At 46.4% G+C, this 27,955-nt stretch overlaps 3 protein-coding genes across 6 annotated transcripts in view; 1 reads left to right on the top strand and 2 right to left on the bottom strand.

The window, feature by feature from the left end:
• Positions 1–2,115: 2,115 nt before the first annotated feature.
• On the bottom strand, positions 2,116–4,423 carry LOC128474413 (zygote arrest protein 1-like). The gene is made up of 4 exons (XM_053456745.1): positions 3,832–4,423; positions 3,169–3,261; positions 2,713–2,787; positions 2,116–2,586 (listed from the first exon to the last, which is right to left on the bottom strand). The coding sequence occupies exons 1-4, from the start codon at positions 4,363–4,365 to the stop codon at positions 2,446–2,448; spliced, it is 843 nt and encodes a 280-aa protein (XP_053312720.1). The 5' UTR covers positions 4,366–4,423; the 3' UTR covers positions 2,116–2,445.
• Positions 4,424–6,597: 2,174 nt separating this feature from the next.
• LOC128474412 (sodium-dependent proline transporter-like) lies at positions 6,598–23,632 on the top strand. Its single transcript, XM_053456744.1, has 15 exons — positions 6,598–6,841; positions 12,454–12,667; positions 13,071–13,202; positions 13,285–13,433; positions 17,374–17,423; positions 18,953–19,091; positions 19,656–19,790; positions 21,099–21,202; positions 21,495–21,619; positions 21,728–21,840; positions 22,140–22,274; positions 22,454–22,553; positions 22,643–22,761; positions 23,021–23,194; positions 23,384–23,632. The coding sequence occupies exons 1-15, from the start codon at positions 6,725–6,727 to the stop codon at positions 23,540–23,542; spliced, it is 1,965 nt and encodes a 654-aa protein (XP_053312719.1). The 5' UTR covers positions 6,598–6,724; the 3' UTR covers positions 23,543–23,632.
• Positions 23,633–26,048: 2,416 nt separating this feature from the next.
• STIM1 (stromal interaction molecule 1) overlaps positions 26,049–27,955 on the bottom strand; it is a 33,584-nt gene continuing 31,677 nt past the window's right edge. For all 4 annotated transcript variants that reach the window (XM_053456738.1, XM_053456740.1, XM_053456739.1 and 1 more), the window contains one exon: positions 26,049–27,058. In XM_053456738.1, coding sequence (XP_053312713.1) covers positions 26,560–27,058 — 499 coding nt within the window. In that variant the 3' untranslated portion in view covers positions 26,049–26,559. The remainder of the gene's footprint in view (positions 27,059–27,955) is intronic.

Raw genomic sequence — 27,955 nt, 5'->3', positions numbered from 1 at the left:
AGACTGAAGAGACTCCCATCACGCCCAGCCTTTCCTGTATCTGCTAATTGCTGTTCATCCAAAAGGTCAAAAAAAAAACCTACTTGTGGCTCTTTCCAAATTCCAATCACAAACTAGGAAGAAAAAATTCCTTCATCACCGGAGCGGCCGTCAGATCTCTCCTCAGATCAAGAAGCCGCTTCCCCGTAATTTAAAAATTATATCCCTGATTATTATGATTTTAATTATATTTCATCTTTTTGAGAAGAAGACCCCGTCTGCTGATCGCCGTGATCAGTAAGGGGGGGCTCCATAGGCCATCACAATAAATTCCATCGGGAGGGGGGCTGGGGAGAGCCCAGCAGGCTCTAGAAAGACCTCACGAGAGCGTCCCGTCCTGTGGGGGGGAGGCAGTTTAGTCGCCCGAAGGGAACGTCCGACCGCGTGATCAGGCATTCGTTTAATGACAGTGTACCGGTGCTCGCGGCGAACGCCGTTACACAATCAGACGGCAGGAAGTCCGCGTCGCCGGGGGGGAGTCCGGCCAGCAGAGATGTCCCCGCACCCGTCAGGACGCACCGATGTGTCCTAATGGGACTGAAAGGGTTAACCCCTTAAGGACCGGGCTTATTTTTTCTTTTTGTACCCTTCGGGGCCGAGGCTTTTTTAACCCTTTTGCGGGGCTCGCGTTCAGCTGAAATTTTCTCCTCATTTAGCGAACACACACGTTATATATTGGTTTTTTTTTTAGGACAAGAAAATGATTACCATTATTTTGATCATATCGTCTTATTTACTAAAAAAAATAATAAAACAGGGTGAAAATTTCACCAAAAACATCTTTTATGACTTTTATTTGAAAAATCTTTTACTCACCTACAAAAGCAAGTAAAAAACCTTCTAAATAGATTCTACTATTTGTCCTGAGTTTAGAAATACCCAATGTTTTTATGTTTTTTTGCTGTTTTTTGTAAGTTATAGGGCAATAAGTACAAGTAGCGTTTTACGATTTCCAAACCTTTTTTTCCAAATCTGGTCATTCCGCCTCCATCTCCTCTTTGGAACATCTTTGAAGCCGGCTAATTCAATATACCGATCAAACCATATATTTAGAAAACTAGACACCCCGGGGTATTTCAAATGCTGGTATTTTAACCCTTTCCATGCATGAGATTCTACCACCAGCCTTTGCCAAAGCTGGTATTTTTTTCACACAAATTGTACATCAGGAATGAATTCATAGCTCCTGGTATACGTCACTATCACCCCCCCACCAGGTGTTCAGCAACATCTCCCGTGTACACTGATGGGTTTGTCTGGTGTTTGGGGTTAAAAAGCTACATTTGGGAATTGCGCCCCCCCATTTTGGTCAGTCTGTGCCTATGCCCTATCTTTGAGCCCGGCCACTCCAATTCATGAATCAAACCATTCATTTTTTATTAAATTAGACGCCCCTTGGGTATTTGAAACTCTTATTTTATCTCTATGTTGAGAATTTTGAGAAGATGAAGCACTAACTTTGGCACTTGCATCACATTGTGATTAGAAAGCTGGGCTCCACCTGCAGCCGGAGCCAGATTCTCAGGAGGGTCTGGAGAGACGCTCCTGAGGACTCTTTTCAATTTTGTGGGTTTTTTTTTGTTTTTTTTTTTTTAAAGGGCACCGCCATCTTGCGAGGGGCAGAGTCACTCTCAGTGACGGTCCTGGGGTAAGTGTTTGGGGGTCGCTGCATGCCTCGCTATCAAGCATTTCAGGGACATCTTTGAAGTTTAGGAGGAGATCGTTGATCGGCTCCTAAACTTTCAAAGATTGACGTCCGCCGCCATAGTTTATGGCAGAAGTTGACGCCCATGGGGGAGGGGCCAGACATGGCCCCTGATAGGCATTACTGAATACCTCAGCATAGAGGCATTACAGCAATGCTGTTTAAGGGAGGAAAGTGAGAGTAGATCATTTTCTAAGCCAATTGCAGTTCAGGACCGCCAGACCGTTTGTGTGTGACAGCCCTGAACAGTCAGAGGTCCTTAAGGGTTAAACATGCATGGGACAGGCATACGGCTCCTAATGACGAGGCAGACGTCTGGTTAAGGTCTATGTGTGCAATAGACTGGGGAGGAAAAACTCAAAACACGGAAATACTTGAGATTTTTTTATTTTAGGACTGCAGTGCTTTACGTTTCAATGAAACCGAATAACAATTAGTGCCATTTATACAAAAATATGACAGCGCTGGCGAGGAGGTGCAGACCGTGGCCCCTGCGAGACGCGTCCGTTACCGTGAGTGGGTCCGAGTCTATACATTCCGAACAAAACAAATATATTCATTTTATTTACAAAAAACAGTCTCTTTACAAAAAGAAAATCTGCAAATATAGTACAAAAATCTACACGCCGGCCGAAGCCGCCATAGTTTCCGACGGCAACCCCAAAACCTGTGGGGGGGGGGGTCTGGCAGCGAGGGGGGGCTCACACGATGTATTTGAAGCTGTATGTTTTATCACAGGACAGCCGTTGTCCCCGGCAGCGGCCGCACAGCTCCTGGCAGTGGGGTCTCTTGAGGTCGATGTGCTTCCTCTCGGGGCAGGAGCACCAGGCCTTCTGACAGATCTGCAGCGTGGAGGAGGCGGAGCGTTAGAGACATGAACACAATCACATGCAGGGGTGTGTGTAATATAATAGACAGGTGATGGCCCCACACGCCCGTTCGGTAGCCAGGGGCCCGGCCTCCCTTACCTGGCACTCTATGGCCTCCACGTAGTATGGATTATACCCCTTCTGGCACTTGTGGCAGAACTGCTTGTAATAAACCTGAAAGGAAGCAGAATGATGGGATTGCAGGATCACATGGTGACCACCAGGGGCGCTCACTGCCTGAACTGCCCCACCCTGGGGCACTTACCACCTGCACAGACCCCTTACTCTAAAGCTCATACCAGCCACCCCCTTCCACATACCACCCCAGGGGCTTTTATCCCAGGTGGGATAGAAGTCATCCTGCCATCCGCCCAGGCTTTTCAGAGAAGACTTGGTCACCGTCTGGCAGCCCAAGGCTGAAAGGCAGTAATAGATTCTATTGGGGGTCCGATGGGGAGGGGCAGCAATACAGATTCTATTGGGGTCCGGTAGGGGAGGCACAGTAATACAGATTCTATTGGGGGTCCGGTGGGGGAGGGGCAGCTAGCCGCGTACCTTGTTGGTTCCGGACACGCACCACACGTAGGCGCTCTCCCAGCGCACCTGGCACGTCCTGCAGTGGAAGAAGCCGTATTTCTGCTCCAGGAACTGTAGGGGCGACAGATCAGAAAACAGAGCTGAGCCGAGGGGGTCCCACTCCCATCTACCCCGCCAGACACTGAACAACCGGCCATATTCTGCCCCTTTACCACTATCCTGGGGGGTAATTTACATTGACCTGGCTATTGAGCTCACTATTACTGTATACAGCCCTGGGGGTTCCCATTAACAGCATCAGAGGAGTGATAACGAGGGGGGGTGCTGGCTCTTTAAGGCCAGGTGCTGGATATGCACAGCTGCGCACTGTGTTTATATACCTCACGCTGGGGCCTAAATCACCCCCCTTCACACACTGCCCACCAAGCAGGCAGTCATCTAGTTATACGTCACGCAGAGCAGACTCCACCCTCCGGCCCTTCCCGAGGTATAATTAATATTTTCCCGCCATGTTTCTCCTCAGAGGGCCCCGCAGGCCGCGGTCTTAGTTACTCAGGGTTACCCCCCTGCGGAGGGCAACAGCAGCACCGGCGGGGCGCCTCACCGCCCGGGACATCATTGACCATGAAAACGGGGCCAGGCCTGAGCGGCAACACCCCACTGAAACCCAGCATACAGCACCTGGAAGGTCGGCCTCCGGCTCTTGGCCTCCTCCTCCATGTCCAGGGCCTCTTCCTGGGCCTCTTCCTCCTTCGCCTCCTCCCTGCCGCGTAGAGGGGAGACGGTGAACAGTCTCCGGTCAGACAGGCGGGAATACACCGCTATAGTGCGCGGAAATCTCACGGGCGAGATGATGCTGAGCCCGGCGTGCTGCCCCGGGACGGGGCGGCACAGGAAGGGCCCTCCTTTGCGGCTCCTGAGAGTGCGGGGCCCCAGCGAGCACTGAACGGACGCATCCACCCTGGGGTTCACCTGAACCCCGATCTCCCGGGTGAAGTGGCGGCCGAGCTCCGGGCCCAGCTGGCTCAGTAAGGCCTTGAGCTGGGCCCACCTGTAGCTGTCCAGGCAGTCAAACGGAAGCTGGGACTTCAGGGGTCCCTGGCCTCCCTTGTACGACGGCTTCCAGTAGGGTTGTTTGGGCTTGTAGTAGGGGGCAGGCTGCCTGTAGGGCACGCCATAACCCTGATACTGCACCGGGTACATAACTCCAGACATCCTCCCTCACTGAACAGCCCATTCCCCAGAGCCCCGCTTATATCACCCGGCGGGGCAATTACCGGCAGCTGCCTCATTAACCGGCGGGCGGGGCTGCGAGGGTTAACGCTTAACCCCTTAACAACAAGCCAGCAACACATGGTCCCCTCCCCCACTAAAAGCTTGAGGAGCAAGATGTATGGATCAAGTAATGGAGTAAGTCACACTGTACACCAAAGGCATCTCCCAACAAGAGCCATTACCGGCTCCCTCAGGGCCCGGGTGTCGCCGGCTACCTCAGGACCAGCAGATACCCCGGGTGACACTGGCTACCTCTGGGATAACATACCCCGGGTGTCATTGGCTACCTCAGTGCCAGCAGATACCCCGGGTGTCACCGGCTACCTCTGGGATAACAGATACCCCGGGTGTCACTGGCTTCCTCATGGATAACAGACACCCCGGGCGTCACCAGCTACCTCAGGGATAGCAGATACCCCGGGTGTCACCTGCTACCTCAGGGCCAGCAGATACCCCGGGTGTCACCAGCTACCTCAGGTATAACAGATACCCCGGGTGTCACCGGCTACCTCAGGGATAGCAGATACCCCGGGTGTCACCGGCTACCTCAGGGATAGCAGATACCCCGGGTGTCACCGGCTACATCAGGGCCAGCAGATACCCCGGGTGACACTGGCAGGGCAGACATTTTGGGGTAAATGATTCGCCGAATTTGGTGCCAGAGGTTTAATGCATGAGCCGGTTGCCGAATGCTCTGGACGCATGCCGGTAACTACCGGGTCTCCACCGGCTCCAAGTGCAGCATGATACTTTACTCCAGACAGAGAAGTAAAGCATGTGAATGACATCATAATACCGCAGGGTATACGGGGCGGGTCTGTGTACCACTAAAGGGTTAAACTATAAGTGCCTGTTAATCCCTGGGAGCCGCAGCGCCCCTCCCCCCAGCCACGGCTCAGGCTAATACCACGGCACGTCGGGGCCTGTCTGTGGCCTCAAAGAATTATCTGCCGGGAGTTTTAAAGATTTATTTATTTCAATGCTTTTTTTTCACAAATTTTTGTATTTTTTTTGAGACTTATTACATAAAAAAAGAAATAAAACTTTGCAGCGTGAGGGGCCCGGGGCCCTTATGGTTTTTTATGGGTGATTTACTTTTAATATGGAAATGTCAGATAATGCTATAGACAGGTTACTACAGTCCAGTGGAGCTGACCACAGACCCGTCCGCGGGGCGCACAAAATATCACATGACTGACAGCAAAGGCCGCCTCCAAATCTGCGGATAAAGAGGATAAAATCATAAAACTAGGGTCACCGACCGATATTACTGTATACAGCGCTGGGGGTTATATTACTGTATACAGCGCTGGGGGGTTATATTACTGTATACAGCGCTGGGGGTTATATTACTGTATACAGCGCTGGGGGTTATATTACTGTATACAGCGCTGGGGGGGTATATTACAGTATACAGCGCTGGGGGTGTTATATTACAGTATACAGCGCTGGGGGGTTATATTACTGTATACAGTGCTGGGGGTTATATTACTGTATACAGCACTGGGGGGTTATATTACTGTATACAGCGCTGGGGGTTATATTACTGTATACAGCGCTGGGGGTTATATTACTGTATACAGTGCTGGGGGGTTATATTACTGTATACAGCGCTGGGGGTTATATTACTGTATACAGTGCTGGGGGGGTTATATTACAGTATACAGCGCTGGGGGGTTATATTACTGTATACAGTGCTGGGGGTTATATTACTGTATACAGCGCTGGGGTTATATTACTGTATACAGCGCTGGGGGTTATATTACTGTATACAGCGCTGGGGGGTTATATTACTGTATACAGCGCTGGGGGTTATATTACTGTATACAGCGCTGGGGGTTATATTACTGTATACAGCGCTGGGGGTTATATTACTGTATACAGCGCTGGGGGTTATATTACTGTATACAGCGCTGGGGGGTTATATTACTGTATACAGCACAGGGGGTAAATACTGTGTACAGTGCTGGGGGGTTATTAATGTATACAGCGCTGGGGGTTATTACTGTATATAGTGCTGGGGGGTATATTATGGTATTATCAAACCCCTGCTCAGAGCACTCGCTGTATTATCAGCCCCTGCTTTGCCCCGCCTCATTCAGCGAGTGACATTTTTGGATTGGGCAGGTCTGGTTGCCAAGGTGATGTACTATGGATGTGCAGTAGTGGGTGGAGCTTGTGTCACCTGGCTTCAGGTATTGCAGGTATCTGGTGTGTCTGACGCTGTCTTTATGTCTGTCCGGATTGGAGGTGGGAGGGTCTCAGGTGAAAGACCCCACAACCCCAGCTACCTACGAAGATGCCCCCTGAACCATGGAGCGAGGGGACTCAGGGGGGAGAGTCCTCAGGGGTAGAGATGCACCCGGGCTTCACAACCGGGGCAGAAGCAGAGACTGGGACCCCATCAGCTGCACAGGTGAGAGGGGCAAGTACTGGAGGGAAGGGTGAGACAATGAGAGGGGGCAGATATGGCAGAGGAAGGGGATTATGATAGGGGGGCAAATAACTGGTGAGAGAGGGTCCCGGGCCCCTGCTATAACTGGTGAGAGAGGGTCCCGGGCCCCTGTTATAACTGGTGAGAGAGGGTCCCGGGCCCCTGCTATAACTGGTGAGAGAGGGTCCCGGGCCCCTGCTATAACTGGTGAGAGAGGGTCCCGGGCCCCTGCTATAACTGGTGAGAGAGGGTCCCGGGCCCCTGCTATAACTGGTGAGAGAGGGTCCCCGGGCCCCTGCTATAACTGGTGAGAGAGGGTCCCGGGGCCCTGCTATAACTGGTGAGAGAGGGTCCCGGGCCCCTGCTATAACTGGTGAGAGAGGGTCCCGGGCCCCTGCTATAACTGGTGAGAGAGGGTCCCGGGCCCCTGCTATAACTGGTGAGAGAGGGTCCCGGGCCCCTGCTATAACTGGTGAGAGAGGGTCCCGGGCCCCTGCTATAACTGGTGAGAGAGGGTCCCGGGCCCCTGCTATAACTGGTGAGAGAGGGTCCCGGGCCCCTGCTATAACTGGTGAGAGAGGGTCCCGGGCCCCTGCTATAACTGGTGAGAGAGGGTCCCGTGCCCCTGCTATAACCGGTTTAGGGACATACAGTGGCATAAAAGGTGACCATTTGAAAAGTGCTTATGTTTCCATGACAACCAACGTAATGTCCATGCTGAGTGAACCATTTCATTGGCTGCTGTGGTGATAAGACTTTGCTCCAGAATCCCTTTTAATACGTGGCCCTCGTGGCCCCCGCCGGATCTGGGGGCTCATCTTATGTTTGACGTAGCTTTCGGTTTATTAACCTCTGGAATGCCACTGAGCCGACTGTAACCTCAGCTGCACACCTGTCCGTGACGTCAAAGATAAACCCCAAGGCTGAGTTTAAAAATAAACAGTGCAGAATTTTCTGAGTGGTGCGCACCGTGACCCGCCTACCGGCTGAGTATTCTGCAGCGAAAGTTCTGTGAGATTAAAGGGACAGTCACAAGATATTTAAAGGCCGCTGACGGCTCGGCGTGTCTCATTGTGTTAAGTGATTGTGTTAAGTGATTGTGTAACTTGCGCCAAACCTGATTTTCCAGCCCGTGTTTTGTCTCGGTGAGCGGCCGTTTTTCCTCCCCGCCACCGCGTGTGTGCGGCACTCAGAGATGCGGCGTGTTATCTATAAACAGGAGGACCTGCTCTTCATTTTGAGTCATCGTAAAGCCAAACAGCGATTACCTGCCTGAGGGGGGTAATTAAGCTGCCCCCGCACTGTATCACCGACTAATGGGGCAGCGAGAGGGTCACGCGGGCGGCTTCACAGGAATCTCGCTTTATACACCAAGAAAATGCTGTCATGCTTTATGATGTCATTAAACTCCAGTCACATTTTATGAGAGTCACCCTGGCACTCCAGCTGCTTTGGACTACAACTCCCATCATGCGCGGCCTGCCTTGGATTGACCAGGGATGTTGGGCATTTCAGTCCTCAATAATTGGGGGGGGGCGCAGGTTATTTTAGTTGGTTGTCTCAGACTGGCAGTGGGTGAATTGTAGTCGGCAGCAGCTGGACTGATGGGAGTTGTAGTCCCCGTCGGCAGGAGACGCTTATTCTCAAGATTCAAATCTTTCCATACAAGAGATTCCTTTTAACTCTTTTAGTGACGTTTCCCCGTCAGAGGGGACACAACGGCCCCTGCATGTCATGGAGGTTCAAAGCTGCATCCGTTCCAATCACTCTCAGCCAGCCCATGGTAATTGTCAGTTCCTGGTGTGGATCTGAAAGGCTCCGTCATGCAGACGAGACGCACCTTTCCTGTGACACCGTCCTGGGTGTTATTATCACTCAGGACGTGGGAAGACGCTCCTTCATTAACCCTCTGAGCACCCGAGCAGTAGTTTGCACCGTAACCCCCCCCAGGCTAAAATTTAAAAGAAAATTATTAAGGAGTTCAGCTGCCACCGGAACTCTGATACGCTGAGCTGTAAGCTGCCCCTGTGTCTCTCTCCTTATGACAGCGGCTTTATCTCTGAGCGTCTCCGGTTAGTTTGGGGGCAGTTTTCCAGCGGACTTCTGGGTATATATATTTACATTTAACCCCTTGGCTGCTAAGCCATTTCCCACCCTGGTGCTAAGCTAGTTTTCGGCATTTTGGTGCATCTCACGTTTAAACGTGTTTCAAGTAAATTTCTTGGGAATAAACTATACAAACCATATATTGTTTTTTTCAGCACACCCAGCAGATTCCAAATATACCCTTTTTATATGTGTATGTCTCATTAGGTTTGCAAAATACAACCAAAAATGGGAAAAAAGTGTAATTTTTCACTTCCGACTCAATAAAAACTAGTTCGTAATGTTATTTTTCTAAACTCTAATATCAAAAGCTGTGTTGCTAAATATTTGTAGTAGGTAACCGGTCTAAAATAAACAGACATTGAGAACAGTAGACTGTGTTTTTCTAATATTTTATAGCTAAAAGTTAAATTTATTAGACTATCACAAAATTCATCTTTAAATTTAATGCATGGCTGCCGTCAATTAAACAGCTCTAGCTGCCTGAGATGTTAAAATATGCCAACAAAATTATATATTTTTAGAAACTACACCCCCAGCCGCAGCAAATGAGGTCTTATTTGTATTTGTATCACAAATCTGACTTGCACAACAATTAAGTGAATATCACACAAATAAAAATAAAAAATAAATAAAATTAAAAGCGACAAGTTCATTTATGTCTTCCACACTCCAGGTTTGTCCTAGAAACACATGTAGCCCCTCATTTGATGCGCCAAGGGGTGTAGTTTCTGAAAATATATACTTTATGTACCATAATTTAACTTCCCAGCTGTCTAGAGCTGTCTAAATGCAGCCATCACCCCTAAATGTTTTAAGACAGTTTTTTAACAAGATTCTCCAATCTGCCATATCTGAAGTTAAGGTGGTCTAGACATCTGGGAAGTTAAATTAGGGTACATAAAGTACACATTTCAAGAAACTACACCCCTTGGAGCTTCAAATGAGGGGTTACATGTATTTCTAGGACAAAAGTTAAGTTCACAGATAATGATGGAATATGTCGTTTTGGCTAGAAAATATGTTTTTTCTAACCATAGCGACATGTTCATTTGTGTCTTGCGCACTCCAGGTTTGTCCTAGAAACACACGCAGCCCCTCATTTGATGCGCCGAGGGGTGTAGTTTTTGAAAATATGTACTTTTTGTGCCATAATTTAACTTCTTACGTGAGCAGTAATGCCACATCAAGGCTTCAACCCTAATTACTGACCATTCACACGCTTTTCATATCTCCATTCACTCGCAGAAGCACACACCATTCTTTCCATACATTCACTCACAGAAGCACACACACCATTCTTTCCCCTTACAATCCCAAAGAGATGATCGTAAAGGGAGAAAAAAATCACTTTTACAGCAAAAATAAGTTTTGCAGTAAAAATGCAAGGGGCTCCAGGGATGACATGGTTAACTTACGTACTACAGGCTATACGGCTGATTTTTGCAGTTCATCTGGATTTCAAAAATTGCCTCCCTCTACCTTTGGCTAAATTTAACCCCATGATCAAAGGGATCATGGGGTTAAAATTTAGTATCGGCCATTTTTAAAAAGGGAATGTGACTTTTTATAGCTGTATGATCACTGTGGTAACATTGGCTACCACAGTGATCATTTAGCTAGAATACTTAAACTTTTTTTTTTTTAAAGTTAAACCAGTTTATGTTTAGATAATTTAATTTGGGGGTCTCTAGGCAATTTTGATCTTTATTTATCTGCCTTTAGAGACCCCCAAATCATTTTTTTTACTTTTTTTGTACATTTTTATTTTTTTAACATAATAATTTTTATTCTTTTTTTACAAGCATTATACCGTTGGAAAGGTGAGGCGATTACCTTTCCAACGGTATATGTTGGGGGTCTGTAGCTGCTCAGATGCCTGAGATACAGGCATCTAAGCAGCATGCCCCCATACCGTGAAAACTGACAATTGTCAGTTTTCAATAAAGTTGCGCGGTGACGTCATCGCGTCATTACGCGCGACGTCACCGGCCGGATCGGGTGGTCCCAGCGATGCCCTTCAAAATGAGGGGCAGATCGCCGGGGTAGGTGGTGATGGGGGTCCACAGACCCCCATCAAGGTAGGAGAGTGCTAGCGACGGCATGGTGCCGTCGTTAGCACCTGACTGGGACTGCTAGCGACGGCACCATGCCGTCGTTAGCAGTCAAGGGGTTAAACACAGATTGGTGGCCTTTTCCACCCGTCAGACGCGTCGTTAACCCAAAACTCCGATCGTACGAAGACCTCTGGAGGTTAGATGCCGGTTGGTTGGTGGTGACTCTCCAGGTTAGACACCGGTTGGTTGGTGGTGACTCTTGAGGTTAGATGCTGGTTGGTTGGTGGTGACTCACGAGGTTAGATGCTGGTTGGTTGGTGGTGACTCTCGAGGTTAGATGCTGGTTGGTTGGTGGTGACTCTCGAGGTTAGATGCTGGTAGGTGGTGGTGACTCTCGAGGTTAGATGCTGGTTGATTGGTGGTGACTCTCGAGGTTAGATGCTGGTTGGTTGGCGGTTACTCTCGAGGTTAGATGCTGGTTGGTTGGTGGTGACTCACGAGGTTAGATGCTGGTAGGTGGTGGTGACTCTCGAGGTTAGATGCTGGTTGATTGGTGGTGACTCTCGAGGTTAGATGCTGGTTGGTTGGCGGTTACTCTCGAGGTTAGATGCTGGTTGGTTGGTGGTGACTCACGAGGTTAGATGCTGGTTGGTTGGTGGTGACTCTCGAGGTTAGATGCCGGTTGGCTGGTGGTGACTCTCCAGGTTAGACACCGGTTGGTTGGTGGTGACTCTCGAGGTTAGATGCCGGTTGGCTGGTGGTGACTCTCCAGGTTAGACACCGGTTGGTTGGTGGTGACTCTTGAGGTTAGATGCTGGTTGGTTGGTGGTGACTCACGAGGTTAGATGCTGGTTGGTTGGTGGTGACTCTCGAGGTTAGATGCTGGTTGCTTGGTGGTGACTCTCGAGGTTAGATGCTGGTTGGTTGGTGGTGACTCTCGAGGTTAGATGCTGGTTGCTTGGTGGTGACTCTCGAGGTTAGTTGCTGGTTGGTTGGTGGTGACTCTCGAGGTTAGATGCTGGTAGGTGGTGGTGACTCTCGAGGTTAGATGCTGGTTGGTTGGTGGTGACTCTCGAGGTTAGATACTGGTTGGTTGGCGGTTACTCTCGAGGTTAGATGCTGGTTGGTTGGTGGTGACTCACAAGGTTAGATGCTGGTTGGTTGGTGGTGACTCTCGAGGTTAGATGCTGGTTGGTTTGTGGTGACTCTCGAGGTTAGATGCTGGTTGGTTGGTGGTGACTCTCGAGGTTAGATGCTGGTTGGTTGGTGGTGACTCTTGAGGTTAGATGCTGGTTGGTTGGTGGTGACTCTCGAGGTTAGATGCTGGTTGGTTGGTGGTGACTCTCGAGGTTGGATGCTGGTTGGTTGGTGGTGACTCTCGAGGTTAGATGCTGGTTGGAGATAAATTTGTGACGTTTTCTCTGCCGCCAGGATCTGCAGCCTCAGCTCCAACCTGGACCAGCTCCGGATATCGCTGCCTCCCAGCCTCCTCTTAGCAATGTGCCCGCCAACCCCAACCTAGACTCCAACCCGCCTCGGGGGACCTGGGGAGGAAAGTATGAGTTCCTGCTGTCCTGCGTTGGCTACTGCGTGGGTCTGGGGAACGTCTGGAGATTCCCGTACCTCTGCTACCGCAATGGAGGAGGTAAGTGCGGACGGGGTTAATGTGGCGTCAATGCACAACCGCTGGGATAATATATGGTCAGCTCCCAGTGGGGCCAGCTGTAGCCAATCAGGCCAATCGACCTCTGACAAACGAACCTCAACGGCATCATGGGGCTGGGGGCCCCTAACAAACAAATAATAAGGACCCCGCAAATATTAAGGCACCTGCCAGGCTGCACAGCGTGAAATGCATGATATTCTCTGATGTATAACTCATTTACTATGAATCCAAAATGCATGTTTCAATTATCTTACTGTATTAACCTCTACCGCTTCTGCTGGGAGGCTGTTCCACGTCACTAATAAAAATACTTTAGTAACGTGCCCCCCGAGCAGGTTTGGGAACCGCGGTCCCTGGTTTTATACACGGGTTTCTTGTGCAGGAGCCTTCCTCATCCCGTACGCCATCATGCTCTTCTTCACGGGGCTGCCGCTCTTCCTCATGGAGCTGAGTTTGGGGCAGTACGGATCAGCAGGGCCCATAACCGTGTGGAAGTGCTGCCCCATCCTTAAAGGTACGGTACCCCTTTATAAAAGGCCCATTAAAGGGGGTTCTTTCATGGAATAGACCCCCTGACTGATCCGTGACTCCTGCAGGGGTCGGAATCGGGATGCTGCTGGTCTCCACGCTGGTCTCGCTGTATTATAATGTGATCATCGCCTGGACCTTCTATTATCTGGGCCAGTCCTTCCAAAGCCCCCTGCCCTGGTCCTGCCAAGCCCCTCGCTACGCCCAGCTCTGCAAGGTGAGAAATCCGGGGTCCTATAATATTACAAGTATTACAATTATTATTATTACTATTATCATCATTACTGTTACTATTATTATTATTATTATTATCGCTAGGATTATTATTATTACTATTATCATCATCATTATTGTTACTATTATTATTATTATCGCTAGAATTATTATTATTACTATTATCATCATCATTACTGTTATTATTATTATTTTTATCATTACTGTTACTATTATTATTATTACTATTATCATCATCATTACTGTTACTATTATTATTATCGCTAGGATTATTATTATTATCATCATCATTATTATTACTATCATTATTATTATCATCATTACTGTTACTATTATTATTATCGCTAGGATTATTATTATTATCATCATTACTGTTACTATTATTATTATCATCATCATTACTGTTACTATTATTATTATTATCATCATTACTATTACTATTATTATCGCTAGGATTATTATTATTATTATCATCATTACTGTTACTATTATTATTATTATCATTACTATTACTATTATTATCGCTAGGATTATTATTATTATTATCATCATTACTGTTACTATTATTATTATTATCATCATTACTATTACTATTATTATCGCTAGGATTATTATTATTATTATCATCATTATTATTATAATTGTTACTGTTACTATCATTATCATTACTATTATTACTATCGTTATTATTATTATCATCATTATTATTACTATCATTATTATTATCATTATCATTACTATTATTATTATTATTACTACTATTATTACTATCATTATTATTATTGTTATTATTACTATTATTATTATTACTATTATCATCATCATTACTGTTACTATTATTATTATTATCGCTAGGATTATTATTATTATTATCATCATTACTGTTACTATTATTATTATCGCTAGGATTATTATTATTATTATCATCATTATTATTATCATTGTTACTGTTACTATCATTATCATTACTATTATTACTATCGTTATTATTATTATCATCATTATTATTACTATCATTATTATTATCATTATCATTACTATTATTATTATTATTACTACTATTATTACTATCATTATTATTATTGTTATTATTACTATTATTATTATTACTATTATCATCATCATTACTGTTACTATTATTATTATTATCGCTAGGATTATTATTATTATTATCATCATTACTGTTACTATTATTATTATCGCTAGGATTATTATTATTATTATCATCATTACTGTTACTATTATTATTATCGCTAGGATTATTATTATTATTATTATCATCATTACTGTTACTATTATTATTATCGCTAGGATTATTATTATTATTATCATCATTACTGTTACTATTATTATTATCGCTAGGATTATTACTATTATCATCATCATTACTGTTACTATTATTATTATCGCTAGGATTATTATTATTATCATCATCATTACTGTTACTATTATTATTATCGCTAGGATTATTATTATTATCATCATTACTGTTACTATTATTATTATCGCTAGGATTATTACTATTATCATCATCATTACTGTTACTATTATTATTATTATCGCTAGGATTATTATTATTATTATCATCATTATTATTATCATTGTTACTGTTACTATCATTATCATTACTATTATTACTATCGTTATTATTATTATCATCATTATTATTACTATCATTATTATTATCATTATCATTACTATTATTATTATTATTACTACTATTATTACTATCATTATTATTATTGTTATTATTACTATTATTATTATTACTATTATCATCATCATTACTGTTACTATTATTATTATCGCTAGGATTATTATTATTATTATCATCATTACTGTTACTATTATTATTATCGCTAGGATTATTATTATTATTATCATCATTACTGTTACTATTATTATTATCGCTAGGATTATTACTATTATCATCATCATTACTGTTACTATTATTATTATCGCTAGGATTATTATTATTATCATCATCATTACTGTTACTATTATTATTATCGCTAGGATTATTATTATTATTATCATCATTACTGTTACTATTATTCTTATCGCTAGGATTATTATTATTACTATTATCATCATCATTACTGTTACTATTATTATTATTACTATTATCATCATCATTACTGTTACTATTATTATTATTATCGCTAGGATTATTATTATTATTATCATCATTATTATTATCATTGTTACTGTTACTATCATTATCATTACTATTATTACTATCGTTATTATTATTATCATCATTATTATTACTATCATTATTATTATCATTATCATTACTATTATTATTATTATTACTACTATTATTACTATCATTATTATTATTGTTATTATTACTATTATTATTATTACTATTATCATCATCATTACTGTTACTATTATTATTATCGCTAGGATTATTATTATTATTATCATCATTACTGTTACTATTATTATTATCGCTAGGATTATTATTATTATTATCATCATTACTGTTACTATTATTATTATCGCTAGGATTATTACTATTATCATCATCATTACTGTTACTATTATTATTATCGCTAGGATTATTATTATTATCATCATCATTACTGTTACTATTATTATTATCGCTAGGATTATTATTATTATTATCATCATTACTGTTACTATTATTCTTATCGCTAGGATTATTATTATTACTATTATCATCATCATTACTGTTACTATTATTATTATTACTATTATCATCATCATTACTGTTACTATTATTATTATTATCGCTAGGATTATTATTATTATTATTATCATCATTATTATTATCATTGTTACTGTTACTATCATTATCATTACTATTATTACTATCGTTATTATTATTATCATCATTATTATTACTATCATTATTATTATCATTATCATTACTATTATTATTATTATTACTACTATTATTACTATCATTATTATTATTGTTATTATTACTATTATTATTATTACTATTATCATCATCATTACTGTTACTATTATTATTATCGCTAGGATTATTATTATTATTATCATCATTACTGTTACTATTATTATTATCGCTAGGATTATTATTATTATTATCATCATTACTGTTACTATTATTATTATCGCTAGGATTATTACTATTATCATCATCATTACTGTTACTATTATTATTATCGCTAGGATTATTATTATTATTATTATTATCATCATTACTGTTACTATTATTATTATCGCTAGGATTATTACTATTATCATCATCATTACTGTTACTATTATTATTATCGCTAGGATTATTATTATTATTATTATCATCATTACTGTTACTATTATTATTATCGCTAGGATTATTATTATTATTATCATCATTACTGTTACTATTATTATTATCGCTAGGATTATTACTATTATCATCATCATTACTGTTACTATTATTATTATCGCTAGGATTATTATTATTATTATCATCATTACTATTATCATTGTTACTGTTACTATCATTATCATTACTATTATTACTATCGTTATTATTATTATTATCATCATTATTATTACTATCATTATTATCATTACTATTATTACTATTATTATTATTACTACTACTATTATTACTATCATTATTATTATTGTTATTATTACTATTATTATTAATACTATTACTATCATTACTATTATTATCATCATTACTGTTACTATTATTATTATTATTACTATTATTACATAGTTACATAGTTCATAAGGTTGAAAAAATACCTAAGTCCATCAACTATCATTATTATTATTGTTATTATTACTATTACTATTATTACTATTATTAATCTTATTATTATTACTGTTATTATTATTATTACCATTACTATCATTATTATTACTGATTATTATTATTATTATAAATATTAGAACAGATAACATTTGCAGTTTATATTACTATTCTGCAGAACGTTTCAAGTAACGGATCTCACTTCAGCGCCTCGGAAGCTTTCTGGAAGTAAGTAAATAACGGAAAGATTTCATTTTAAAACGTGCTCTCTGTCTAATACCCCCCTGCTCTCTGTCTAAGACCCCCGTGCTGGCTGTCTGATCCCCCCGTGCTCTCTGTCTGATCCCCCCGTGCTGGCTGTCTGATCCCCCCGTGCTCTCTGTCTGATCCCCCCGTGCTCTCTGTCTGATCCCCCCGTGCTGGCTGTCTGATCCCCCCGTGCTGGCTGTCTGATACCCCCCTGCTCGCTGTCTGATACCCCCCGTGCTCTCTGTCTGATACCCCCTGTGCTCTCTGTCTAATACCCCCGTGCTCTATGTCTAATACCCCCCTGCTCGCTGTCTGATACCCCCCGTGCTCTCTGTCTGATCTCCCCATGCTGGCTGTCTGATCCCCCCGTGCTGGCTGTCTGATACCCCCCGTGCTCTCTGTCTGATACCCCCCGTGCTCTCTGTCTGATACCCCCCGTGCTCTCTGTCTGATCCCCCCGTGCTGGCTGTCTGATACCCCCCGTGCTGGCTGTCTGATACCCCCGTGCTCTCTGTCTGATCCCCCCGTGCTCTCTGTCTGATCCCCCCGTGCTGGCTGTCTGATCCCCCCGTGCTCTCTGTCTGATACCCCCCGTGCTCTCTGTCTGATCCCCCCGTGCTCTCTGTCTGATCCCCCCGTGCTGGCTGTCTGATCCCCCCGTGCTCTCTGTCTGATACCCCCCGTGCTCTCTGTCTGATCCCCCCGTGCTCTCTGTCTGATACCCCCCGTGCTCTCTGTCTGATCCCCCCGTGCTCTCTGTCTGATCTCCCCATGCTGGCTGTCTGATCCCCCCGTGCTGGCTGTCTGATACCCCCCGTGCTCTCTGTCTGATCCCCGCTTGCTCTCTGTCTGATCCCCCCGTGCTGGCTGTCTGATACCCCCCGTGCTCTCTGTCTGACCCCCCCCTGCTGGCTGTCTGATCCCCCCCGTGCTCTCTGTCTGATACCCCCCTGCTGGCTGTCTGATCCCCCCGTGCTCTCTGTCTGATCCCCCCGTGCTGGCTGTCTGATCCCCCCGTGCTCTCTGTCTGATCCCCCCCTGCTGGCTGTCTGATCCCCCCCGTGCTCTCTGTCTGATACCCCCCTGCTGGCTGTCTGATCCCCCCGTGCTCTCTGTCTGATCCCCCCGTGCTCTCTGTCTGATCCCCCCGTGCTGGCTGTCTGATTCCCCCCGTGCTCTCTGTCTGATCCCCCCGTGCTCTCTGTCTGATCCCCCCGTGCTCTCTGTCTGATCCCCCCGTGCTGGCTGTCTGATTCCCCCCGTGCTCTCTGTCTGATCCCCCCGTGCTCTCTGTCTGATACCCCCCGTGCTCTCTGTCTGATACCCCCCGTGCTCTCTGTCTGATCCCCCCGTGCTTGCTGTCTGATACCCCCCGTGCTGTCTGTCTGATACCCCCCGTGCTCTCTGTCTGATACCCCCCGTGCTCGCTGTCTGATACCCCCAGTGCTCTCTGTCTGATCCCCCCGTGCTCTCTGTCTGATCCCCCCCTGCTCTCTCTCCGCTCCCAGCGAGAAGGTCCTTGGCGTGGTGCACAGCTCTGGACTCGGTGACCCCGGCCCGGTGCGCTGGGAGCTCGCGATCTGTCTGCTGGCCGCTTGGATCATCATTTTCCTCTGTATGTTAAAAGGCATCCACAGCTCTGGAAAGGTGAGTCCTCCCCGCGCACTCTCAGCGACACCCCCGGCGGAGACCAAGTCTTCTGCCCCTCTTTTCTGACAGTGATAAATATGGTGCATTCTATTTATTGACCATGGGAATTATGGTGCGTTCTATTTGCTGGCCGTGGGAATTATGGTGCATTCTATTTACTGACCGTGGGAATTATGGTGCGTTCTTTTTACTGACCATGGGAATTATGGTGCGTTCAATTTACTGACCGTGGGAATTATGGTGCGTTCTATTTACTGGCCGTGGGGATTATGGTACATTCTATTTACTGACCGTGGGGATTATGGTGCATTCTATTTACTGACCGTGGGGATTATGGTACATTCTATTTACTGACCGTGGGAATTATGGTGCATTCTACTTACTGACTGTGGGAATTGTGGTGCATTCTATTTACTGACCGTGGGAATTATGGTGCGTTCAATTTACTGACCGTGGGAATTATGGTGCATTCTATTTACTGAGCATGGGAATTATGGTGCATTATTGGTGGTAAGTATGGCGCCTTCTTCTTACTGATTGGCCTCCATCATCTCTCCTCAGATCGTGTATTTCACGGCCACCTTCCCCTATTTCGTCATCATCGTTCTCATCATAAGAGGGGCCACGCTGGAGGGGTCCATAGATGGAGTGAAGTTCTATCTGACGGCTGATTTCTCAAGACTGAAAAGTGCTCAGGTACCCTGAGACATACGGTACTCATTACCTGTACACATAATATATACGGTACTCCTTACCTGTACATATAATATATACAGTACTCATTACCTGTACATATAATATATACGGTACTCATTACCTGTACATATAATATATACGGTACTCCTTACCTGTACATATAATATATACGGTACTCATTACCTGTACATATAATATATACGGTACTCATTACCTGTACATATAATATATACGGTACTCCTTACCTGTACATATAATATATACGGTACTCATTACCTGTACACATAATATATACGGTACTCCTTACCTGTACATATAATATATACAGTACTCATTACCTGTACATATAATATATACAGTACTCATTACCTGTACATATAATATATACGGTACTCATTACCTGTACATATAATATATACGGTACTCCTTACCTGTACATATAATATATACGGTACTCATTACCTGTACATATAATATATACAGTACTCCTTACCTGTACATATAATATATACGGTACTCATTACCTGTACATATAATATATACGGCACTCCTTACCTGTACATATAATATATATGGTACTCCTCACCTGTATCCATATTATATACGGTACTTCTTCCCTGTACACATAATATATACGGTACTCCTTACCTGTACATATAATATATACGGTACTCCTTACCTGTACACATAATATATACAGTACTCCTTACCTGTATCCATAATATATATGTTACTCCTTCCCTGTACACATAATATATACGGTAATCCTTACCTGTACATATAATATATACGGTACTCCTTACCTGTACATATAATATATACGGCACTCCTTACCTGTACATATAATATATACGGTACTCCTTACCTGTACACATAATATATACGGCACTCCTTACCTGTACATATAATATATACGGTACTCCTTACCTGTACACATAATATATACAGTACCCCTTACCTGTACATATAATATATACGGTACTCCTTACCTGTACACATAATATATACAGTACCCCTTACCTGTACATATAATATATACGGTACTCCATATATCATATACAGTACTCAGGTACCCTCAGACATATATGGTACTCGTTACATGTAGGTATATATCATATACAGTGCTCAGGTACCTCGTACACATCTCATATACAGTACTCTGATACCGTATAGACATTCCGTATACAGTTCTCAGGTACTCTATACATATGCCTGGAGCATGACCAAGAACTCGCTTTCAGGGGAGAGCTGAGTGGCTTCTTTCCTGTTAAGACGATGACGTCGCTAAACCCGTCTGCCTTGTTTCAGGTCTGGAATGACGCGGCTTCCCAGATCTTCTACTCGCTGGGAATCGGCTTCGGGGGGCTGCTCTCCATGGCTTCCTATAACAAGTTTGATAACAATGTAGTGAGGTGAGTGCCAGGCGTTACTCAATGAGTGAGGGGCACCTGCTGGTGGAGCCGGGGCATTACACCTCATACAAGCTTTTACTGCGGGCGGCCGCTGCGCCCAGTTCCAGGGATCGGGGTAGGTGACCGGACCTCGGTCGACTGCAAGTCCCACAATCCGCCCGATAAATCTGGTAGCAAAGATCGAGAGTACGATTGTGTTACCTGGGGGTAAATGGTGGGAATTGGGGGCTTTAACGGCCGGGAGGGTATTTTCCTTGCAGAGTGGGCCAATGTCGCTTTCTCCCCCTGCCAGGGACACTCTGGTCATCGCCATCGGGAACTGCTGCACAAGTTTCTTTGCCGGATTCGCCATATTTTCGGTGCTGGGTCACATGGCGTGGAAGAAGCAGGTCCCGGTGGGAGAAGTGGCCGACTCAGGTCAGACGTGAAGAAGGTCGCCGGTTCAGCCCCACAAACCGCTACCGGCTGGGACCCGTCTTCCGGTGCCCGGAGTCCTCACGTTCCTCTCGCTGTTCCCCCCCACAGGTCCGGGCTTGGCGTTCGTGGCCTACCCAGAAGCCCTCGCTCTGCTGCCAGGCTCCGTCTTCTGGTCCATCCTGTTCTTCTTGATGCTCTTCACGCTGGGAGTCGACACTCTGGTATGTCTGCTGCTCGCGGCACGCGTGTCGACGTGTTCATTACATCATAACACGCAATGCTTTGGTGGTGAGCGCAGCGCCGGTGCTTTAACTCTTATGAGCAGCTTATAACAGGGGTGAGAAGGGATGGGGTCAACCATAGGAGCTCAGGAGGTAAGCGTCTGGGGCAATAATATTCATCCCACGCGGCCATGCGCAGGCTAAAGTCCCTTTGCCCCCCTGCTGCAGAATATTCATCCCCGGTAAATAAACAGAACTTAACTGGGGGTCTCGTCCGCTCTCCCCCCTCTCTACCCCAGTTTGGGAACATGGAGGGCATCACCACGGCCGTGCTGGATGAGTTCCCGTCGCTGCGTCACTGGAAGCGCAAAACCATCTTCCTGGCAGTCTTATGCTTTTGCTTCTACCTGATGGGACTTCTCCTCGTCACGGAGGTAAGATTAGGGCCCGAGGCCCCTTTAACCCTTTACAGACCCCTTCAAATTATGGATTAAAGTGTTTCTGTACTTGGAGGACCCCCAGTAAATGTGACAAGGTGACCGTATTCAGACAGGACAGTGGATGCAGGGAACAGCCTCCCAGCAAATGCGTTCATCCTGTTCTATTCTTCTAGGGCGGCATCTACTGGTTCACGCTGATAGATTCCTACAGCACCAGCTTCGGACTCATCATCATCGCTCTGTTCATGTGCCTGGGCATTGCTTTCTTCTACGGTGAGTGTCCCCGAGATGTGGTAGATAGAGGCTCTCCTCCTGCTCCCGGTTACTTGCGTCTCTGACTCTGTCCTCGGTCTCCCTCACAGGCGTGAATCAGTTCTGCGACGATATAATAGACATGATCTGCATGTGTCCTCCGTGGTGCACCAAACTCCTGCTCTACTTCAAGGCCTGCTGGGTGCTCTTCACCCCCGTCCTGTTGCTGGTAGGTGCCGAGGCCGGGAACAACCCCCACGGAGCACGGCGAGGCCGGGAACAACCCCCACGGAGCGCGCCGAGGGCGGGAACAACCCCCACGGAGCGCGCCGAGGCCAGGGACAACCCCCACGGAGCGCGCCGAGACCGGGAATAACCCCCACGGAGCGCGCCAAGGCCAGGGACAACCCCCATGGAGCGCGCCGAGGCCGGGAACAACCCCCACGGAGCGCATTTATTATCTCACTCACCTTTATTTCTTTCTGCAGTTCATCCTGTTTTATATCTTCATGGAGATGTATAATACCCCTCTGCGCTACGGCAACTACGAGTACCCCCGCTGGGGCAAGTCGCTTGGCATATGTATGGGAACTCTGTGCTGCATTCAGATACCCATCTGGGCTGGAGTCACCATCTTCAAGGAGCCGGGGACTATAATCGATGTGAGTGAGGGGTCTGCACCCCTGGCAGATCGGCCCCATCCGGCCCGTCTCCTCCTAAACACCGTGAATTAACCCATATAAATAACAGGGTAACTGGTGACAGGTTTTAAACCGTGGGGGGGGGCTCTATTTGCCCCGATTGGGGATATTAAGAGAAAATTCTAAAGTCTTGTTTTTATTTTCCCTCAGAGGTTGAAGAACTCGATGCGTCCGTTAAATTCCTGGCGCACGTCCGGCGGCCAACGGGATCAGAGCAACGCGGTTATCGACGTGCCGTACACCGTCAACCTGACGCACCAAGACTTCAATGACCCGTTATGGCAGACGGGGGGCGTCAGCGAGGCCTGAGCCGCAAAGCCATGCGCTTGTGTGGCAGAACGTGGCTGGGAGAGGGGGGCTTTCCGTGACACCCCCCTATTATACAACATACAAACTAAAGCCCCCCGTTATATATATATATATATATATATATATATATATATATACAGTGTATATAGGGCCGTCTGACATCATCACACAAACGGGGACTTTTACAGGAGGCGTCTGGGAAATGGCGCCTAAAGAGGTTTTCAACGACGCTCCGGCGACAGACCCCCGACTGCCATGCAAACGCAGTCATTTCTTAGCCGCCTCTCTTTGGGGCGAATAACGACCGGATCGGTTAAAGGATCTATACTAACAGATTCACGTTTTAAGGACGTTACTACGCCGTGCGCCGGAGAAATGCTTCCCCCGGCCTGCCGGAAACCACACCGCAAAAAAATACAAAATAAGGAAAAGTAAATTTTATTAGCGTTTCCCGGCCGCCCCCGACCTTCTCAGGAGTTACCGGTTTGCAGGATCCGCCGCCCCGCTGCCAAAACCCAGGTTTGCCCAGAACCTTCCGCCCCTCGGGCTCATTCTTAAGTATTTCTGGCATTTTTTGCACAAATCTAGAAACATCGGAGGATTTTACACAGAAATTTAGTGGGGGTTCTTTGTTTTCATTACTTGCCGTCCTCGGCCACCGGGGGGCATCGTGTGCCAAGCCGAGGACTCCTAATGCCACGACAGCCCACGGCAGGGCATTTACCATCTTCTCCCAATGCTGGACATTGGTGCAGGGTGACTGCCGACGGGACGAGGCGCCGGTCAGCAGAACCGGCCCAACAACGGCACTCCGGACTCCAACCGGTGGATTATTTGGTGTTGGAGACGCGGAATTTTTATATCAACTTAATAACTCTTTGTTAGCGACTGAATGTCAGTAAAATGATGGGTTTTTTTTACCCCAGGCTTGTGTGTGTAATACCAATTCTTACCGGGGGGGGGGGTTGGTTTTGGGTCCGCCGGAGTTCCGCAGGTCGGCCTCATCCTGATATATATAAGAATTATAACATATAATATATATATATATATATAAAGGAAACACCTTAATAAACCCCTTAACAGCAACATTTAGACTCAATTCTACAGGTAATAGAGAGAGCAATACTTCCGTACAGCGCTACAGAATATGATGGCGCTATACAATATAAAAATACCCCGACCGGCAGGGTCCGTCATCAGAGGGATAAACGGCCCCTGAGAATCCCATTTCATTTATATATACTAAAAAAATTATCTGAAAAAGATAAGAAGTGGAGAGACGGGCCGTGATTGGACAGTCGGGTCGGGAGGGATTTTTCATCATAGTTATGGTAGCAAGGAGGAGCATAAAAAGGATCCAGCAGAGAGGGAGACGATGAAGATATAAGAGAGTAGGGACGAGAGTAGGTGAAAGGAACCTGGATGAAATAAGGAGAGGATGGAGGGACATGATATGGATGGAGAGGAAAGCAGAGAATGGGTTAAATGTAAAGAAGGAACGGAGGGTGAGGGCAGGGAGGGAGCGGAGTCAGACGGAGGGCGAGGGCAGGGAGGGGACTGGGAGGATGATTTCCATTTTATTATTGAAGTAATGGAGGTTAGTGGAAGGGGAGTTGTGATGAGGGAAGAAGGGGGAGACGTTTAGGGTTATGAGACAGGGAGGAGAGGAGGGAGGGAGGTAAAGTAGGTTTCTTGGTGTGAGAGCGGAGAGTGAATTTATAGCGCAGACACGGAATGTGACGGCCGCCAGTCGAGGTATTTGGGGCACTATAGAGACACCTGCTGGGGAGGCCGGGAATTGCACCTCAGGTGTGGCTGGGAGGTTCACCTGCTGCTCACCAACTGCAGGTAAACTACAAATCCCACAATCCTCCTTTTAGAAAACCCTGGAATCTGCAATTCCCCAACAGCTGGAGATCAGGGGTACTCTGTGCCAGGGAGAGGCGGCCCTCCTGCCCCCCGGTTACCTGCGTCGGACTCGGCATCCCTCGCATGCGATAGAATAGATATGATCCGCACGTCTCATGCTCTACTACATGCCTGCTGGGTGCTCTTCACCCCCGCCCTGCTGTGTATCGTCATGGAGATACCCCTCTGGTCTGCGGCTGCTATGATTACCCCACTGCTGGGGCACGTCGCTGGGCATATGGATGGGGACGCTCCGCATGGACCTAGATTTATACGCAGCATCTTAACCGAATTCCTTCTGCTGATTTGGGTTGAAAGGAGGTATTTTGGTGGGTTTCCCGTCGCTGACTGGACCCTTGCTGGCAGCATCAGGGGGTCCCAGCGGCTCATCCGCCGGCAGCTGCAGAATAGAGGTTCTATTTGCCCCGATTGGTGATATTAATTATATTAAAAGAATGTTTATTATTTTAATTTTTGGTTTCCGAGGGGTCCGACCAACACAGTCATTAATACCCCCTCCGTGCAGCTTACGGTAAGTCTGGCAGGCGGACCCCAGAGCCCCCCACGTGTGTGCACGACACGAAGACGGATGGAATGCTCCGGAATAAACTGGCTGTGCAGACTTTTATTGTTTTTGGTTAGATTTTTCTCATTTTTTTAGCATGCCCATAAGAAGCAAAGAATACAGAAACACAAAAGAAGGAAAATACAAACGTACCCCCCCCCCCAAACTCATCCATCCGACCGCGGCCCTTCTCAATGCCCTCGCGTGGGGAGTCGGGTTGGTGGCGGAAGGGAGGAGGACTCCCTACGAGCCATGCATAGCAAAGCGAAGATGCCCTTTCGGGGAGAGGTACAGCGGGGTTATCCGAGCAGAGCGAGCAGCCCCCCGAAATAAATACGAGGATAAAAAGCCCCTCCCCCAGTTCTAGCATCATTTCTGTATGATTGAACTCAGGTGTCCCTCTGCGGGGGGGGGGGCGTCACAAAAACCATGCGCTGGCTCTAACCCCAATGCCTGCTCTCCCGTATTTGCGCACAGGGTGGCCCCTGCGGACCCCCCCGTCACCCTACTCTGTTGCTTTGCTCTCGGCCCGAAGGCCACCGTCTTATTTCTTTGGCTTTTTGAAGATTTTCAGCAGCTTCTTCTTGCCGGTGGCCGGGTCGTTCTCCTCTCCGGTGGATCCGCTGTCGTCTTCTCCTAAGGTCTTCTTCCCGGCCAGCTGCGGGATGCGGGTGCCTTTGGAGTTGTGTTTGGAGTCGGCGCCCGGCGACGGGGTCTCGGCCTCGGTGGAGCTCGGACTGTGCGACCTGGAGTCGTCGGACTGGACGGTGCCGGCCAAGCTGATTTCTCCCATACTCATGGACTTCTCCGACAGCTTCTTCTGGAGCTCGGGGCTGCCGGTCAGTCTCTCCTGCAGGTGGCCCACAGCGGCCAACTCAAGGTGCCGGTTGCCTCCGTTAGGGCTCTGGCTGCTGGATGCCTGTTCCTCCAAGGCTCTGCTCAATGACGTTGGCTTGGAGGAGGGGATTTTGGAGCTGAAGCTGCTGATTCGCTGCTCAGCGATGTGGGGGATGGACGAGTCTGAATCGGAGCGGCTCAGGTCCCTTAGAAATAAAGAAAGAACGCGTTAGATTGACCGCAGACTCGGTCGGAACGCGTCGGCCGGCATGCGTTGGGCTCTGCGGACGGAGATACATTTACGACTAGCGGCTTTTTACATCTAAGGGGGCTTCGCTGCTTGGAATGGACCTGATGGACGGGTCTACTAAACGCAGCAATAATATAATCCTAGCGGTCGACGGATCCGCCGGGAAGACTAAATCCACGATCTGACATCTGGAGCCGTCGGCTGTTCATCGCTGAACGTTTCCAGAAGTACCAAGCGTCCCGCTGGTATCCATCTGTCCGTCCAGCGGGATTCTGGGGATGTCAGCGCCGGGGGGGGGGGGGGGCTAACGTGGAGCGTGGGCACATCTCACCATGCGGGTCACAGCGCAGAACGTGTCGGGGGTTCTAGGGACCGTCGGCAGGGAGGGCCGGAGGGGCAATTATCTGATACTTTATCAAAGATTCCAGACTGAGATCTTATCGGGACGTCGATATTCAGAGCTTCAAACCCAACCACAAACATGTTATGAAAACCACACTGCAAGAACATCACGCTTCACACGTGTTAATAAAACCGTTACGGGTCAGTGTTTCGTGTGTCAGAAAAGAAGCCCCTGGGAGCGGGGAACGGGACCCCCAACGCAGGTAACTTCCGGCAATACCAACACGGCAGAGCGAGGCCACCAGTAATACCAACACGGCAGAGCGAGGCCGCCAGTAATACCAACACGGCAGAGCGAGGCCGCCAGTAATACCAACACGGCAGAGCGAGGCCGCCAGTAATACCAACACGGCAGAGCGAGGCCACCAGTAATGCCAACACGGCAGAGCGAGGCCACCAGTAATACAGACACGGCAGAGCGAGGCCACCAGTAATACCAACACGGCAGAGC

This window comes from Spea bombifrons, chromosome 2 (assembly GCF_027358695.1).
Source record: "Spea bombifrons isolate aSpeBom1 chromosome 2, aSpeBom1.2.pri, whole genome shotgun sequence".
In the NCBI taxonomy this organism is placed as follows: domain Eukaryota; kingdom Metazoa; phylum Chordata; class Amphibia; order Anura; family Pelobatidae; genus Spea; species Spea bombifrons.
Note: the sequence above shows the minus strand (reverse complement) of the source record. Positions and strands in the feature narration are given on the sequence as shown.